At 42.3% G+C, this 13,942-nt stretch overlaps 1 protein-coding gene across 7 annotated transcripts in view; it reads right to left on the bottom strand.

Annotated features, from left to right (window-relative positions):
- Window positions 1-13,942, bottom strand: part of cep170aa (centrosomal protein 170Aa) — a 67,650-nt gene that overhangs the window by 11,344 nt on the left and 42,364 nt on the right. For 5 of the 7 annotated variants that reach the window (XM_036125856.1, XM_036125859.1, XM_036125861.1 and 2 more), the window contains exons 9-12: window positions 10,035-10,214; window positions 9,457-9,756; window positions 3,414-3,770; window positions 1,450-1,736 (exon numbers count right to left, since the gene is read on the bottom strand). In XM_036125856.1, the coding sequence (XP_035981749.1) occupies window positions 1,450-1,736; window positions 3,414-3,770; window positions 9,457-9,756; window positions 10,035-10,214 (1,124 nt within the window). The remainder of the gene's footprint in view (window positions 1-1,449; window positions 1,737-3,413; window positions 3,771-9,456; window positions 9,757-10,034; window positions 10,215-13,942) is intronic. The other 2 variants (XM_036125857.1, XM_036125858.1) reach the window with 2 other exon arrangements.

The following is a 13,942-nucleotide window of genomic DNA, read 5'->3' as shown; positions in this document are numbered from 1 at the left end:
CAGAAAATAGCATTTCTGCAAGAGATGCACAGAGAAAGTCAGTGAATGCACCACAACTAAGTGCTACCAGGCTGGGGGAACAAACATAAATCTCCATGGTACGGATGCTGTGATTGATGCAGGGAGACCGTTATGGTTCACGGTGTTAAGAAATGAAGACACAGGAAATAAAACCATGCAAGATGCTATTTGAAAGAAAAAAGTAGTTTTTACAATATATCTACACCCGTCCGTGAATCTTTGGGGCTCAGAAGGTATCAGAGAGCAATAGATTCAGCACACAACAGTAAGGCAAAGCAAAGGTGCTCTCTTTTATCTTTTTCCTCTTTTAAACCTCTAATCCTCCATGGAAGACGCAATATTTGGAAATGTTGTCAGCCTTTTCAAGTCACAAAGTAAGGACACTGCTAAGCAATGCTAACTATGCTAATCGCTAACACTAGATGCTTAAAACAGGTTCAAATTTCAATAGCGTAATCATTTCATCTGGTGTAATTACCTAGTAAAACCCTCATTTACAGTGACTGCTCTCCCACACGCGTAACATCTTCTGTTCCTAGTATAAATAAATAATGAACGCTTACGGCAAGAAGGCTAGAAGCATATATTGTGAATGCTGTGCTGATTTTTTTTTCTCGTGTTAAAATTTGAATTACCTAAAATCGATATTGGCTGGTCAAAGCGTCACAAAAACTAAAAGGTCAGATATGGGCTGCAAAACTATGATTTGTGCTTCTCTGCTGTCCACCGATGTTCTTGCATCAGTCACTGTTTATCGGCCGTCTCTTTTAGTCACGTTTTCGTTTTAGGACGGGGCAGCAGCAGGAAACAGATGGATCTCATCCACCCTGCAGCACTGCTTAATGAACAGGACAGTTCTTGATAGAGCAAGTCCCTCCTGCTTATTACAGAAGCATTAGGTGAGTCGACGGGGCTACTGGAGGTCAAGCAGGCCCACAGAGGGATGACGGTGCAACAACGTTAGTTTGTCTCAAGGTACTCGCTAAACACAACAAGAGTGCAGACGAAGCAAGTAAAAGAGACTATTAACTCAGCAGAAGCCCGTTTGCATTTTGCTTTAATTCTGCTTTTATAGTTACTGCAGAGTCACTTTAAATGATACACTTTTCATTTCAAAAGCTCCTTTATTGTTACAGTTTGGCAAAACAAAAAAAAAACTCTCAAAGAACACCTCTAAATAAAAAGGAATAGAAGTTAAAAAACAGAACAGTCAGGAGCAGTAAATTGTGCCCAGCCTCTCAATTATTGAATGTAAAACTGAAAACTGCTGCTGACGTTAAACTTTGAAGCAGAACTTTAGAAAAGTTTATTTTTATCTGCTCCTGGAGAACTTAATTGCAGTTTCTAACCTGTAAAGCCTCTGAGACAGAAGAACATATTGTAACTGCATCCCTAAAACATGTGATTGTGGCTAAGACATATCCCTACCTTGTCTATCATGCGCCTGGCCTCCTCTTCTTCTGGGTTTTTGTTCTCTAGCTCGATAGTATAGGTCCCCTTATCACTGTGGTCGTCGTCTGCCTCCCCCCCAGCAGTTCCCGCTCCTCTGCCGAGGACTGAACCCTCGCTAGGGGTCGTGGGGCTGCCTGTTGCCAGCCCAGTGCTGGCCGAGCTCCGGCCGATACTCTGGTCCTCTGACCTCTGCTTGAGGAGCACACGGGCAGCGGTGGGAGCGCCCACAGTCACGGTAGCTGGTATTGGAGCGGGAGCTTTACCTGAGGGACAGAGATTAAGAAAATGGTTAAACTAAACGGACTGTCTTGTTTGGTCAGTGTGACACAGAGTCCTGCAAATTTATTCAAAACCCAAGAAATGTTTCCTTCTACTTATAGCCATAAACTTCAATGTGCATTTTATTTGGTTTCTATGTGACAGACCAACAAAATTAGAATAAATTGTGAAAAGAAAGAAAGTGATACATAGTCTTCAACACCTACAAAGACGTATCTGAGTGTGGCATGCAGTTGCATTCACCCCCGTTACTCTCATACATCAAGACAAATTCCTGTCCAACCAATTGCCTTCAGCAGTAGTTAGTAAACAGAGTGTTGATTTCAACTTATTATAGATGCATCTGCTCTGTAAAGGCCTGAGGTTTGGTAGCAAACAGTGGACTGAGGAACACAGCAGAAAAGTCAGAGCTAAAGCTTAGCTGGGTTAGCCTCCTTATGGTTTTTAACAGAGCACCGTTCATTTCAAAATGGAGAACATGCCACCACGTGGCTCTCCACCTAAACGGGGAGGCCGGTATAACAGAGGATTAATCAGAAAAGCAGCCAAAAGGCCCGTGGTATCTGTGGAGGAGCTGCAGAAGTCCACAGCTCAGGTGGGATAATATGTTGACAGAGGACTTTGTATTAGTTTTTCACTCCACAAACCTGGCCTTTGTTGAAAGAAGCAAGAATGGACCCATTGGCGGCCATAAAAAGTCTCATTTGCGGGTTGCCACAAGCCACGAAGGAGACGCAGTTAACATGCAAAAAAGATCCTCTGCTCAGTCTAGACCCAAACTGAACTACATGGTCTGAATGAAAAATGCTTCGTGTGATGGAAAACCAACACTGTGCATCATCCTGGTTGAACTATATCCACAATAAAACACGGTGGTGGAAGGTCATGCTGTTCCTCAGCAGGGACAGAGAAGCTGGTCAGAGTTTATGGGAAGATGGGGCGAGCTACAGACAGGACAGTTGTTAAAGGCTCTAGAAGATTTTGAGACTGGAACAGAGGTTCTCCGTCCACAACATTTCAGACCTAAATACAATTAAGAATCTGCAGCCAATCGTAGAAAGTGTTGACTTTCACATTTATTTTCTGTATCTGCAGCAAATTGAGTACTGACTTGGTGCACAAATCCAAGCCACACAATTCATATTTCAATTCTTATATTTTTAAAAACAGATTTTGAAAAACATTTTCATTCAGGTTGACATTATGCACCACTTTGTGTTGGTCTCTCACACAGAATCCCATTAAATATGTTAAAGCTTGTTGTTATAACATGACAAAGATCAACAGGCATGAACACTTTTGCAAGAGGATCTGACTACACTGCAAAAATAGAACTAAAAATAAGAAAATATTTCTTGAAATGAGAGTATTTTTCCTTGGTTTGAGCAGGTAAAAAAAAGTTATTTGCCAATGGAATAAGATTTTTACGCTTAAAATAGGAACAATTCATCTCCATCATCTTATTTCAAGTGCAATATATCGAATTATCTTATTTTAGGTGTAAAAATACTCATTCCATTGGCAGATAATCTTATTTACCTGCTCGATTCAAGGAGAAATACATTAATTTCAAGAAAACTTTACTTATTTTCAGTTTTCTTTTTGCAGTGTACATGGCTACAACGTTTGAGAAGCAAATGGCCACGCCGGCTCACAGTTACCTGGATCTGCAGTTGAGGCGGCAGAAGTTGAAATACTAAACACCTTCGGGTGAGATGGAGGCTGAGGACACAGTCCCTCTCCACCTACTCCGCCCCCCAGCAGGGGAGCAGTCTGGGAAAACGAGTAAGACCGACGCTTGCGAGGGTTTTCCTCGTCGTAGAACTCGATCATGAAGGCCGTTCGGCTACCGGCTGCTCTGGTCCCGCTGACGGTCGTAGTCGCCCCTGCCGCTCCTCCGCCCACGTGGTTGTGTGCCGTTTTCAGGCGCTCCTCGAGGGCGTGTCTACGGTTGGCGAAACGCAGGCCTACTCCGTTCTCGGAGTCGCTTTGGGTGCCGTCCTCGTGTTTGCTCCCTACTGAGACACAGAAGGGACGAGACAAAAAGTTGATTCCATGATCCTTTCCGAATAAAAATTAAATATCTGATTTAGAAAGGAGTCGTACAAAGTTTACGCCGTCTCAATTAAAACAAGAGGCAACTCTCAACAAACTCTGATTGTTGACATTTGAACAACAGTTTCATAGCAACAAAAAACAACACGTTTACTCTTTGAAATTGAATACAGCCCAATTGTGTAATCCGGAACAATGGTGGTTGTCTGCACGTCTGCTTCATTTTAGGTATCGTGAGAAAAAAAAGAAAACAAAGACTCCACCTGACCAACACATGCAAACCCTCACAGCCAAAGTCTACCACAAACTCTGGAGCCTGAGGCAAATCGCTGAGTCGTCTCTAGGCAGATCCCTGCGGCACAACCTCTGACTTACCGACCACTTCACGCCCGCCTCACATGTTGATGCGTCCGTGGAAGCAAGTCCTTTCTGGGTTGTGCGGTGGAAGACGGTGCCACACTAACCCAGACATGCCACCCACACAACTACTGGCCCTGTCTAATTCAGCGGCAGGCAGTTTAAAGGAGGGGGAGGGGAGAAGGGAGACATGGAGGAGTGTGGGTGGAGGGCCAGGGATGAAGGAGGAGGGGAGGTGAAAGGGGAAAAGGGATAGTAGAGGAGGAGCTGCGCGGTTGGGGGATGTGTTAAAAGGGACGAGAGTGGATGGGGAAAGAGCCGCTGGATTAAAGAGGGAAAAAAAACACAACAAGCAGACCCTGAAGGAGGCTCAGGATTCAACGTATTGCTACTTAGGGTTACAGAGAAGCAGTGCTGTGTGCAGTGCAGTGTGCTCAGGCTGTAGAAGTGCAGCGGTAAAACCAACTTCTACTGTCCTAAGTAACCTATACCTGTTTCTAAATACTAAAACTGACTGCCTTCTGCCTCAAAACAATAAATATCCACAACGACCATTGAGAAAATCATACAATGAAGCTACTCCATCATAGTTTATATCTGACTGTTTTCAGTTATTTTAGAAAAATGATTGACTAATTGCAAAACGTTACATCTATAAAACAACTTTCATTCTGTTGAAAGTTGAGTTGGAAAATCTTTCACATGTTCCCTTCAAATCTGTTGATCTGTCACACTTGTGTAATTTTGTAGCAGAGCTACGCAATTTATTTCAGTTATTGAGAATGCGACACAAATGGCAATGTTTCTTCCAGTATCCCTGTGTCTAGTAGCGCAAATGCAAAAGGCTGCTTGAAAGAAGTATTTTCCAGGATATTATATTTCAAGTGTCCTGCTCTGCATATATTTCACCAGTGTCTGACCAGTTAGAGGGACTCTCACTGTTTTTAATGCCCACACCTGATGTGTCATTTTACTGGCTGTGTAACTAAAGCTCAAACAGAGAGGGCTGGCCACGTTGTAAACAGAGAACGACACAATCATGGATCGTATACGTCCATGTACGAGACACGGGTTGAAAAAAATCTAAGACACCCACCAAGAAAGACCAGGGGAACAAGATTTAACCGTGCACAAAAAAAAAAAAAAATACTGTACATTGTATTACTAAATATCATAAGTGAAGGGAAGGCTTAGATAGAAACAAATACCACTGTGGTGAAAAACAACCAACTCGAGCTTTGCAATATAACGAAATAATAATAAAGTCATTCTTATCAGTATCAATATGTGCAAAAGGAACAAATGCAGTATTTGATAGGAAGCATTGCACTTGAAATGTTTTGGCAGTAATACATCTGACAAACAGGATGGACCTTCCCTGCTCTCGACACCCACAGCTGATCTGGACTTTAGAGAACGAGAGGCTGGCGTTGGAAAATGAAGCTTAATGACAACCTGTCATCATCATTGCAATAATATCACACCGATTCAGCACCGGTTATAACCTCAACTGATGATATACAACTATGAAATATGATTTATTGCACACAATGCTCTCTTGTAAGCCTATGACAAAAAAATAAATAAAGGTGCTGCAAAAGTAAAAAAAAAAAAAAAAAAAAGTCTGCAGTAATAAATAATGCTACGTTTTTGCACATTTTCCAGTTTTGATTGTGTCAAAGAGCCTCATCTTTCACCAGCGCCCCTGTACTGAGTTACAATATTAATTTCTGTAAGGATTCTCACCTCTGCAGCTCATTTACTCCAATTGTATTTTTATTTGGTTAGTTTTCATCGTGCAATAAAGACTAAATCATCTAAAAGAAGAGCAAGTAGGGAACAAAAACTGAGAAATTAAAAGCACAGGGAGAGTGCTACAGTAGGTTGAGCGATCAGCAGACAGAGAGAGGCAGGAGAGGCAGGTCTTTCATCCAGTGCGCTGTGGACAAAGAAGCCCTTGGCGGGGCCGGAGGAGAACAGAGGTGTCTGTGAGAGGCCAGTGCATCGTCCCGGCTGCCCCACCATGACTCACAGTGAAGCTGACCACCAGCAACACACACACACACACACACACACACACACACACACACACACACACACACACACACACACACACACACACACACACACACACACACACACGGATGCACTTCCTTTACAAAGCCTAACAGACAAGCAAGCATGCAACCCCAAACATCCAATGTATTGTAGTTTGTCCAAGCCAGCAGTGCAAAGCAACACAGGAAGCTGAATTTTGGCCACAGTGAGTCTTTTAAGCTTTTGCTATGAAGGAAAAATATTGTTTTCACCTAAAGCGCTCATAGATTAATGCCTATAGCCTATATGAACAACATATTTAACCTGGTGCTCATGAAGAGTTATATACCGTCAGAAAAAGCATCTAAAATAATTTGACTATGCTGCAATAATGAACACAGCAGCTTATACACCAAAGAACAAACAGAATAAAATGTTTTAACACAAAAATAAAAAAAATCTCCTACCTTAACGGTAAGAAATGAAAAGCTTTGGCTCGGATGCCTCCTCACGGTTCCCTTGGGGAAACTCTGCTCTTTCTGCCTGGCACCACTAAGGCACACCCTGAGCTCGTCTCGCATGCCTGCGCTCGCACGTGCTGCGCTGCTTCTCTGCAGATCGGTGCTGAGCATGCCTTCAACATGCACACGGCCCAGACGCCAGAGCACCACATAATTCCCACACCTTTGGGAGAGGTGTTCCTCACACAGCGGCTACTGCAGCCGCTTCACACTCAGACAGATGCTCACCGCCAGAATCTGCATCAACCGCACCGCTGTTACTATAACAACTTTCAACCAGAGGCATCTCTCTCTCTCTCCTACCTCGTTGCCTTCTTTTCTGCTTAGACTGCAACCCAGACGACCACCCACTATTTGATCACTCACCTTTGCTGATATTGCAGCTAATACTGCCTTCGTTGCCATTTCAGCTCCGTTTCCCCCCACATCTCCTCCCCTCACCTGCATTTTCTCCACACGTGACACGCCTACAGCAAACGGCAGGAGAAAACCTTCCTCCCAGCTGTCAACTCACACTGGATCAGTCCCTCTCTGTTGTCTGCCTCCTCTCTCCCTCTGTCCAGTCTGTCTTTTCAACGCCCTTCTTGCATCTTATTCTCAGCTTCCTTTAACTCACCCGTGCCTTGGAGTGAAAAACGTCAGTCGGACAATCAGCTAGAAACAACACCATCCATCAGGTGAACCGATCCGTCAGCCGACTGGACTGACACACCCGTTAGTGGTCCTGCCTCCATCTGATAAATTAGCTCCATCGCTCACATCGGCTCGCAGAGGCTCCTCCCCTAATCTATTAGGCTAAAAGGCGGCCAGAGACAAACAAACCTTCGATGACACCTCCTGGATTAATAAAAGCCCTTGAACTTGGCCTCCTTTCTATGAGAGATCAGGGTTCTGGTTTGTCTCACTCTTGGGCCAGAGGGGCCACTAATTATTAGCTTGTGTAACGTTAAAAACTAGTGTTGAAAGTCGCCTTGCGTGCGCCTTGGCTCTGAAATCAAAGCTACTTTTAGCAGAACAAGCCAATAACAACATATTTTAGTGTTACAGTTTCAAACACTACGATAACATGTTTACAACGCCATTCTGGTTTAATGAACTAAAAACTGTAAAAAATACTATAACTTCCACAACATCCCACATGCATGCAGTCGTGAAGGATACCAGAGTTGAGGTTGCTCGGGAACTTTCTCAGTTGCTATTTGGACAATTAGGAGGCGTTCTTCTTGTTTTTCTGACTGGGAACTCGGACAATAAAAAGAGAAACCACCCTAAGTGTTGGTTAAGACTGGGAGAGACAATGGGGGATTAAAGAGCATGCACCAGCCAACTGACTTACCTTATTTCCTTTTGACGATAACAGGGGATTACGATATATTATAGTATCCATAGAAATGGTAATATTTTTTTAATTAAAAGACATATAAAAAATCCAATAGACTAGAAATATAAAATCTACAGTAGACAAATATAGATCCCAAATAGTAAGTAGTCAATTCATACACTGGGAAAACAATCCTTATTTCCATTTTAACATCATTATTTATTGATAAACCTGCATCTGCATAAAGCTGACGCACTGGCAATGAAACAACTTAGCTGCATGGCTCCAGCCAGCTATGAGTTACAGTTAAGCACTATTTGACTGTATGATAAAAACAAACCTGCACAGTGGTGCAAACCACGACCAGATCAAGCCAACCTTTAGGATGACCTGTTTATTCTGTAACCAAACTTTAGGACGTTTCTCTGTGAGCCGGTACCTACTTATCTGTAGCATACATCGTTCAGTGATGCAATTTGAGTGGAATACCAACACTGGTGTGTGTCAGCTTTAATTTAGGAAAGCAGTGTTTAAAAGGAAAAACTGCATCCAGCAGAAAGCTTTGAAATGCTCTAATTCATGTTAAATAATAATAAACATCACAAGCTTGTTTAGGCAGACGCTTATACAGCATGCCTCTGAGTTATCTTAAGGAGGCTTAGTGGTGATTTTTAAAACTGGAGGTTTGACGCACGAGTCTGTTTAAAACATCGGTAGAAGATGATAAACGGAAATAGTTTTGCATAATAAAGTGGTAATAAAACAAACACTGGCAAACGGATATATTCAGTCCACAATGGCATGACTGGAAAATATTAAAGAGCGTAGAGTCAGTATAAACTCAAAGGATTTCACAGCAGTGTCAAAGGGAGTCATTCCTTAAATAAGATACTTATTCTGTACTTCACTGTGTAATATTCAGCGGTAACTTCCACAAATACTGGGTCCAGTCAGAACGGTATACTGTGGACTGTTCTTAGGACAACAGACTTAGGCCAGCACCCGACAACTAAGATGCAAAAAATAGAAGATTTTGACTAAAAACTTCCAACCTTAGGCTTGATGCATGCCTTTGTCAAAAAAAGGTTTGCACTAATCCAAATAGTGGCGACTTAAAAACGACATGCTCACAGCTAAGAAAATCATCTGAGCTCAGCCACAGAACACAGTCTGAAGTTTTGTAAGGAAGGAAACTCTGCAGGAGACAAGCTTGAAAAAGGAAATTACAAAATTAGCTAGTTTTATTTAACATATACCTAGCAACGATGCCTCAAACATCACTGAGTGTTTAGAGGGGATACCCGTGATGAAAAAAAAAAGAAGAATCAAACCCAAAGCAGCAATGTTAGAGACAGTAAATAGAAGCCTTCTTAGTGCAAACACAATGCCGGGTAAAAAGAGGCGGACCTTTACCTTTGAGCCTTTTAAGGTGGACCGGGACGTCGCTCTTGATGCTCTTGGTGCTCTTGCCGTCGTCCTCTGTTGACTCACTGCGCACCAAAGTGGGGTCGTTATGAGCCAGCCAATCAGCCACCTTGCTCTCCGACGCCATCATGGCGGCCTGCAGCGTTGTGAGGTCCTTGCCTCCCGCCGCGCTCTTCTTGGTGCGTGACCTGTGGTGGTCCGATGTGAACTTTGACACATGGTCCTTAATGGTGACTTTCCCCGGAGAGGTGCTGTCAAACTCTATGGTGAAGGAGGCGTGCCCTTGAGCTGTGGAGCAGACAGTGCACTTTTAGTTTTGTGTCCCGTCAACAGCAAAAGTAAGGCTGCTCACTTAAGCACTTTTTAAAATGTTGATGCGCAGCATAGTTGCTTTTTTGTGACGTGAGAAGTTTTCCTTAAAGCCATCTCGACTACAGTGAAATATTGCACGAAAATAAAAAAAGACAAATTATTCTTTATTAATATTAAAAATCTCATAATAAAATTGTCTATAAAGCAAAAAGCCAGAGCAGGTAAATTGGATGAAGAAAGTAAATGTCGCTGACCTGCAGTGGTGCTGCCTGGAGTGGGAGCATCCTCTGTGTCCTTGGTGGGAATTTCATGGATGCCATTAGTTGCCATGTGACCTTCCTTTGTGGGCACCTCAAAGTAAGTGGGATCGAGAGCAGGGGATGCATGAAGGCCGTCCTCTTTAGCTTTCTCTCCTCGACGGGCCTCTTTGCTCTCTGAGATTAGAAAAATGAATAAATACGTACTTACAGGGTCATGACTGTCGTACATTTGATTAATGGCATACAAATACTGCAGTGTCAAAGACGACTACTAGGTCTTACTACTAAGAGTAATATAAAATGAGGGGAACACCGGTGGAAGGTCAAGTCAGACTGCGTATGGAGCAGTTTGATCAAAGCTTGTGTCTGAGAGGAAAAGAAGGACGGACGGAGGAGGATGTCTCATTTACACTCGCTGTTACTCAAAGCGTGAGGCTCTTTAAAGCCTACTTTGACTCTTGACAATGTGGAGCGTTTATTTTCTCCTCTGTTCTCATTAACAAAGGGAGCCTCTGATGGGTCTGATTGTGATTAACGATACTTTCAGGAATTAAAGGAGCCATCTGCTTCATCTTGGGAAGGAAAACGCAGGACCATATGGCAATCGACAAACAGAGACAAGCAACAGAGACTTTGTGTGAAATGTAATCATTTGTAAAACATTTGTCGGTACAAGTCATTCTAAATTATGCGTGCTAATATTAAATTATGACCGGGCTTCTTGGGGACCTTTAAGACGAAACAGGATCCTTTCAGAAAACGTGTCTCCCACTTCCCCAAGTTCAGAGCAGCTTAGCAGAAAATGAAAGAAGATCTTTCTGACTGAATGGTCGTCAGCATAAACTGTTGGCCAATATCAGAAAGATCCAGAACATGACTGAACATGACTGAAACCGAAACATGACGGACTCTAACGATAACAATGTACAACAAAATATGGACCTCTTTATGACGGCTTATGCTTGATTCTTGTTTTCCAAATTTGCAGAAACAAAATGTTAATGATGAAGCTTTTGTTGCATTTTGGTTTGACAATTATTAAGATTAAAGATGCATCGACCAGAACCAGACCAGTACTGCTTGTTGCCAGTAAGGTGGTGAGCAACCAGGTTAGGTCTGTTAATGGAACATGTGGGGTTTGGAAATGTTGGCAGACTTTTGTAAATCTCAAGAGTTAAAGTAGGCTCTACATCCTCTATGTCTATACCTATAGACCCATGTCAATAGTGAGCAACGCTAACAATGCTAATCACCAATATAAAAAGCATACCAATAAGTTGACATGATTCAAATGAGTAAAACCCAGTTTTACATATGTAGTATAATTATTAACAACCACAGCATAAAGTCTAGAATAAAAGACGAAGGAACACAATGAGAATATGACGTCCTCCTATACGAACAGTGCACCGGTTTTTGTCTGCCTGGCCTCTCACAACACCAGCTGTTTTGCCAGTATATGCTGCACACGTTGCTGTGTGTCCCGTGTTCTCACTGCTTTTTACAGGGCATGCTGCAGCATCTGCAAAGAAGCAGAGAGCGATGGATGGCTCTTCCTCAGCCATCAGGTTTCCAACAAAAATCCTTGACAGAAGCTAAACTGGAACAACACTTAACTTCCTCTTTGAAGTGACAATATCTTAAAAAAGGACTCTTCTTTTTCACTTTTACATGAAGCGTGTCTATGTGTGAGTGCTGCCAAAAACAACAAAGCTTATCAGGGAATCAGCTCTAGAAATTGATTTAAGATGTGCCGTATATAAAGTAGGAGTTGATAATATACCATGTATAGAAATTAATTCAATGCAGTCTGTTCCTGTGTTGTCTTCAACCACACACCAGAAGTAAGAGCAGAATGGAAGATTACTCATAATCTAAACTACACAAACAATCCTTAAATTAATAAATACGCTGTTGGGGTGAGAAAACATGGCAAATAACTTCTAACAGTACATTAACCAACTGTGACTACTTTTTTCTAATACATGTTTCTAATATACTTAACAGTTTAAGCAAGTTAAGTATCCCAATAGTTTACGGAACAGCAGCAAACAGGAAGGCGAGTGCTACGTAAAAAGATGTCAGACTCACGCTGGACGAGGTTGTTAGAGCCGTTGTATGGATTTGTGCTTACCGGAGGATCAGCCAGTGATTTGTGCGAGGTAAAGAAGAGTCTGTTAGGAAGGGGTGTGTGCGTTAGGTGAAAAAAATAGAGCTTGTGCTATAGTGTAACCCAATCAGGTTTAGTGACAATACATGTGGAGGAAGAGGGAGGAGGGTAAGGGAGTGGTGACAACTGAGTCTTTTTTTACTCAGGAAGAGAAAAACACACAGCAAACTTAATTGACGTACACATGCTAGAAACAAAACACACACACTGAACTGACTGAAGTGAAACGTTTCCTGTCCTAAACCTCTCACTTCCCCTTCACTCCTACATCTGATGTGAACCGAGCTTTGTGCTATTTGTGAAACATGTACGTCAGACAAGATCTCCTTTTAACGCTGGGGTTAAAGCTAAATCGACGAATACATGGCAACTTTCTGCTTTACCGAGCCTATCCAACATTTCATCATAAACACGACGGGGATTCGTCTGACATTTAATGGTGCTAGAAGGCAAAAATAATTTCCACTCACCCTCTTCCAAGACTGAAGTAGCCTGACCCATAACACTGACTGTTTCGAAAATGTTCAAGGTTTCAAATCATTCTCTGGTCAGAAGACAGGTTAAGATCCAAACTGACAGACAAGACCTTTGCAAGAATAAACAAATAAGCGTCCTAAGAGCTGGAGAACAAAGTCTCCCTTTTCCAGGGCGGCTAAGATGATGCCAGACTAGCCCTGCAGATGTGCAGAGAGATCTGAGGACGCGTCAGTCTGCTGTTGTGTTTGTGTTATGATTTACCCCCACACTGGTCCACTAACCCTGCCTGGCACGGACCGATTGTGCTCCACCGAGCTGGTGTAGCCTCTAATCCTGTTGAGGGGAACCCCTCCACCCCCACCCCACCCCTTCCTTCAGTGCCTGGGTCACTATATTGTTAAGTAAACAGACTGCATACGGGCTCTGAAGGAAGCTTTGTATCACTTGGGCTTTATACGGTTGTAAAAGCCTTGCTACCCATTGCTGCCAGAACAAAGTAAAAGCAAAACTAGCTGACCAACTGAAAGCAAAAATATAGCCTTTCATGTTTTATCCATCATCTAATAAACGCCATCCTGTTGGTTTAAAATAAAATATACCAACGGAGTGATTAATCTGGCCGATTAGTTATAATAATCTGAGAGATTATCTAGTAAACAGTGCAGAAACATCTTAACCCGATGACAAAAACGCAATAGCATCAGCTACAATGCTAAGTAAAGTAGTAATCAGGCTATAGGCTGCTTCCTGCTACAATGAACATCTAAAACAATAACACTTTGCTTGAACATACTGTAATTGTGAGAATCTGAATTAAAAGACTGACAGAGCACTTTGTGGTTTGATCCTTTGCAATCCAAAGCTAAGAGTGACTTTATCCAACTCAAACTCTTCAATCCTGAAAACTGAGAATTAATTGGATTTGTTGCATCTTTAAAAGTAAACTCTCTTCACCAGTTCTGTCAACGTAAATTTGCAAAGAAGAAACTACAACAGTTTAAGATTAGTAACTAAGATTAGTAACCACAAATAGAAGAGTTTGTTTTATTTGTAAATTACTTCAGAATAGGTACAGCTGGCACTTACGTTTGGCATTAGCATGTTTCAAGCTTTATGGGGGGGCCAGGGGTTTCAACACATTTGCCATTTTGAAACTCCTTACATTCCCACACTCAGATTTCAAAGATTCTGGATCTGTACAGTTAATTACAAACTATTACTCTGTTAGGTTTTTATTATATGTGTGTTCTTTAAA

This window comes from Fundulus heteroclitus, chromosome 22, assembly GCF_011125445.2.
Source record: "Fundulus heteroclitus isolate FHET01 chromosome 22, MU-UCD_Fhet_4.1, whole genome shotgun sequence".
NCBI lineage: Eukaryota > Metazoa > Chordata > Actinopteri > Cyprinodontiformes > Fundulidae > Fundulus > Fundulus heteroclitus.
This window is presented reverse-complemented; position numbering and strand designations above follow the sequence as displayed.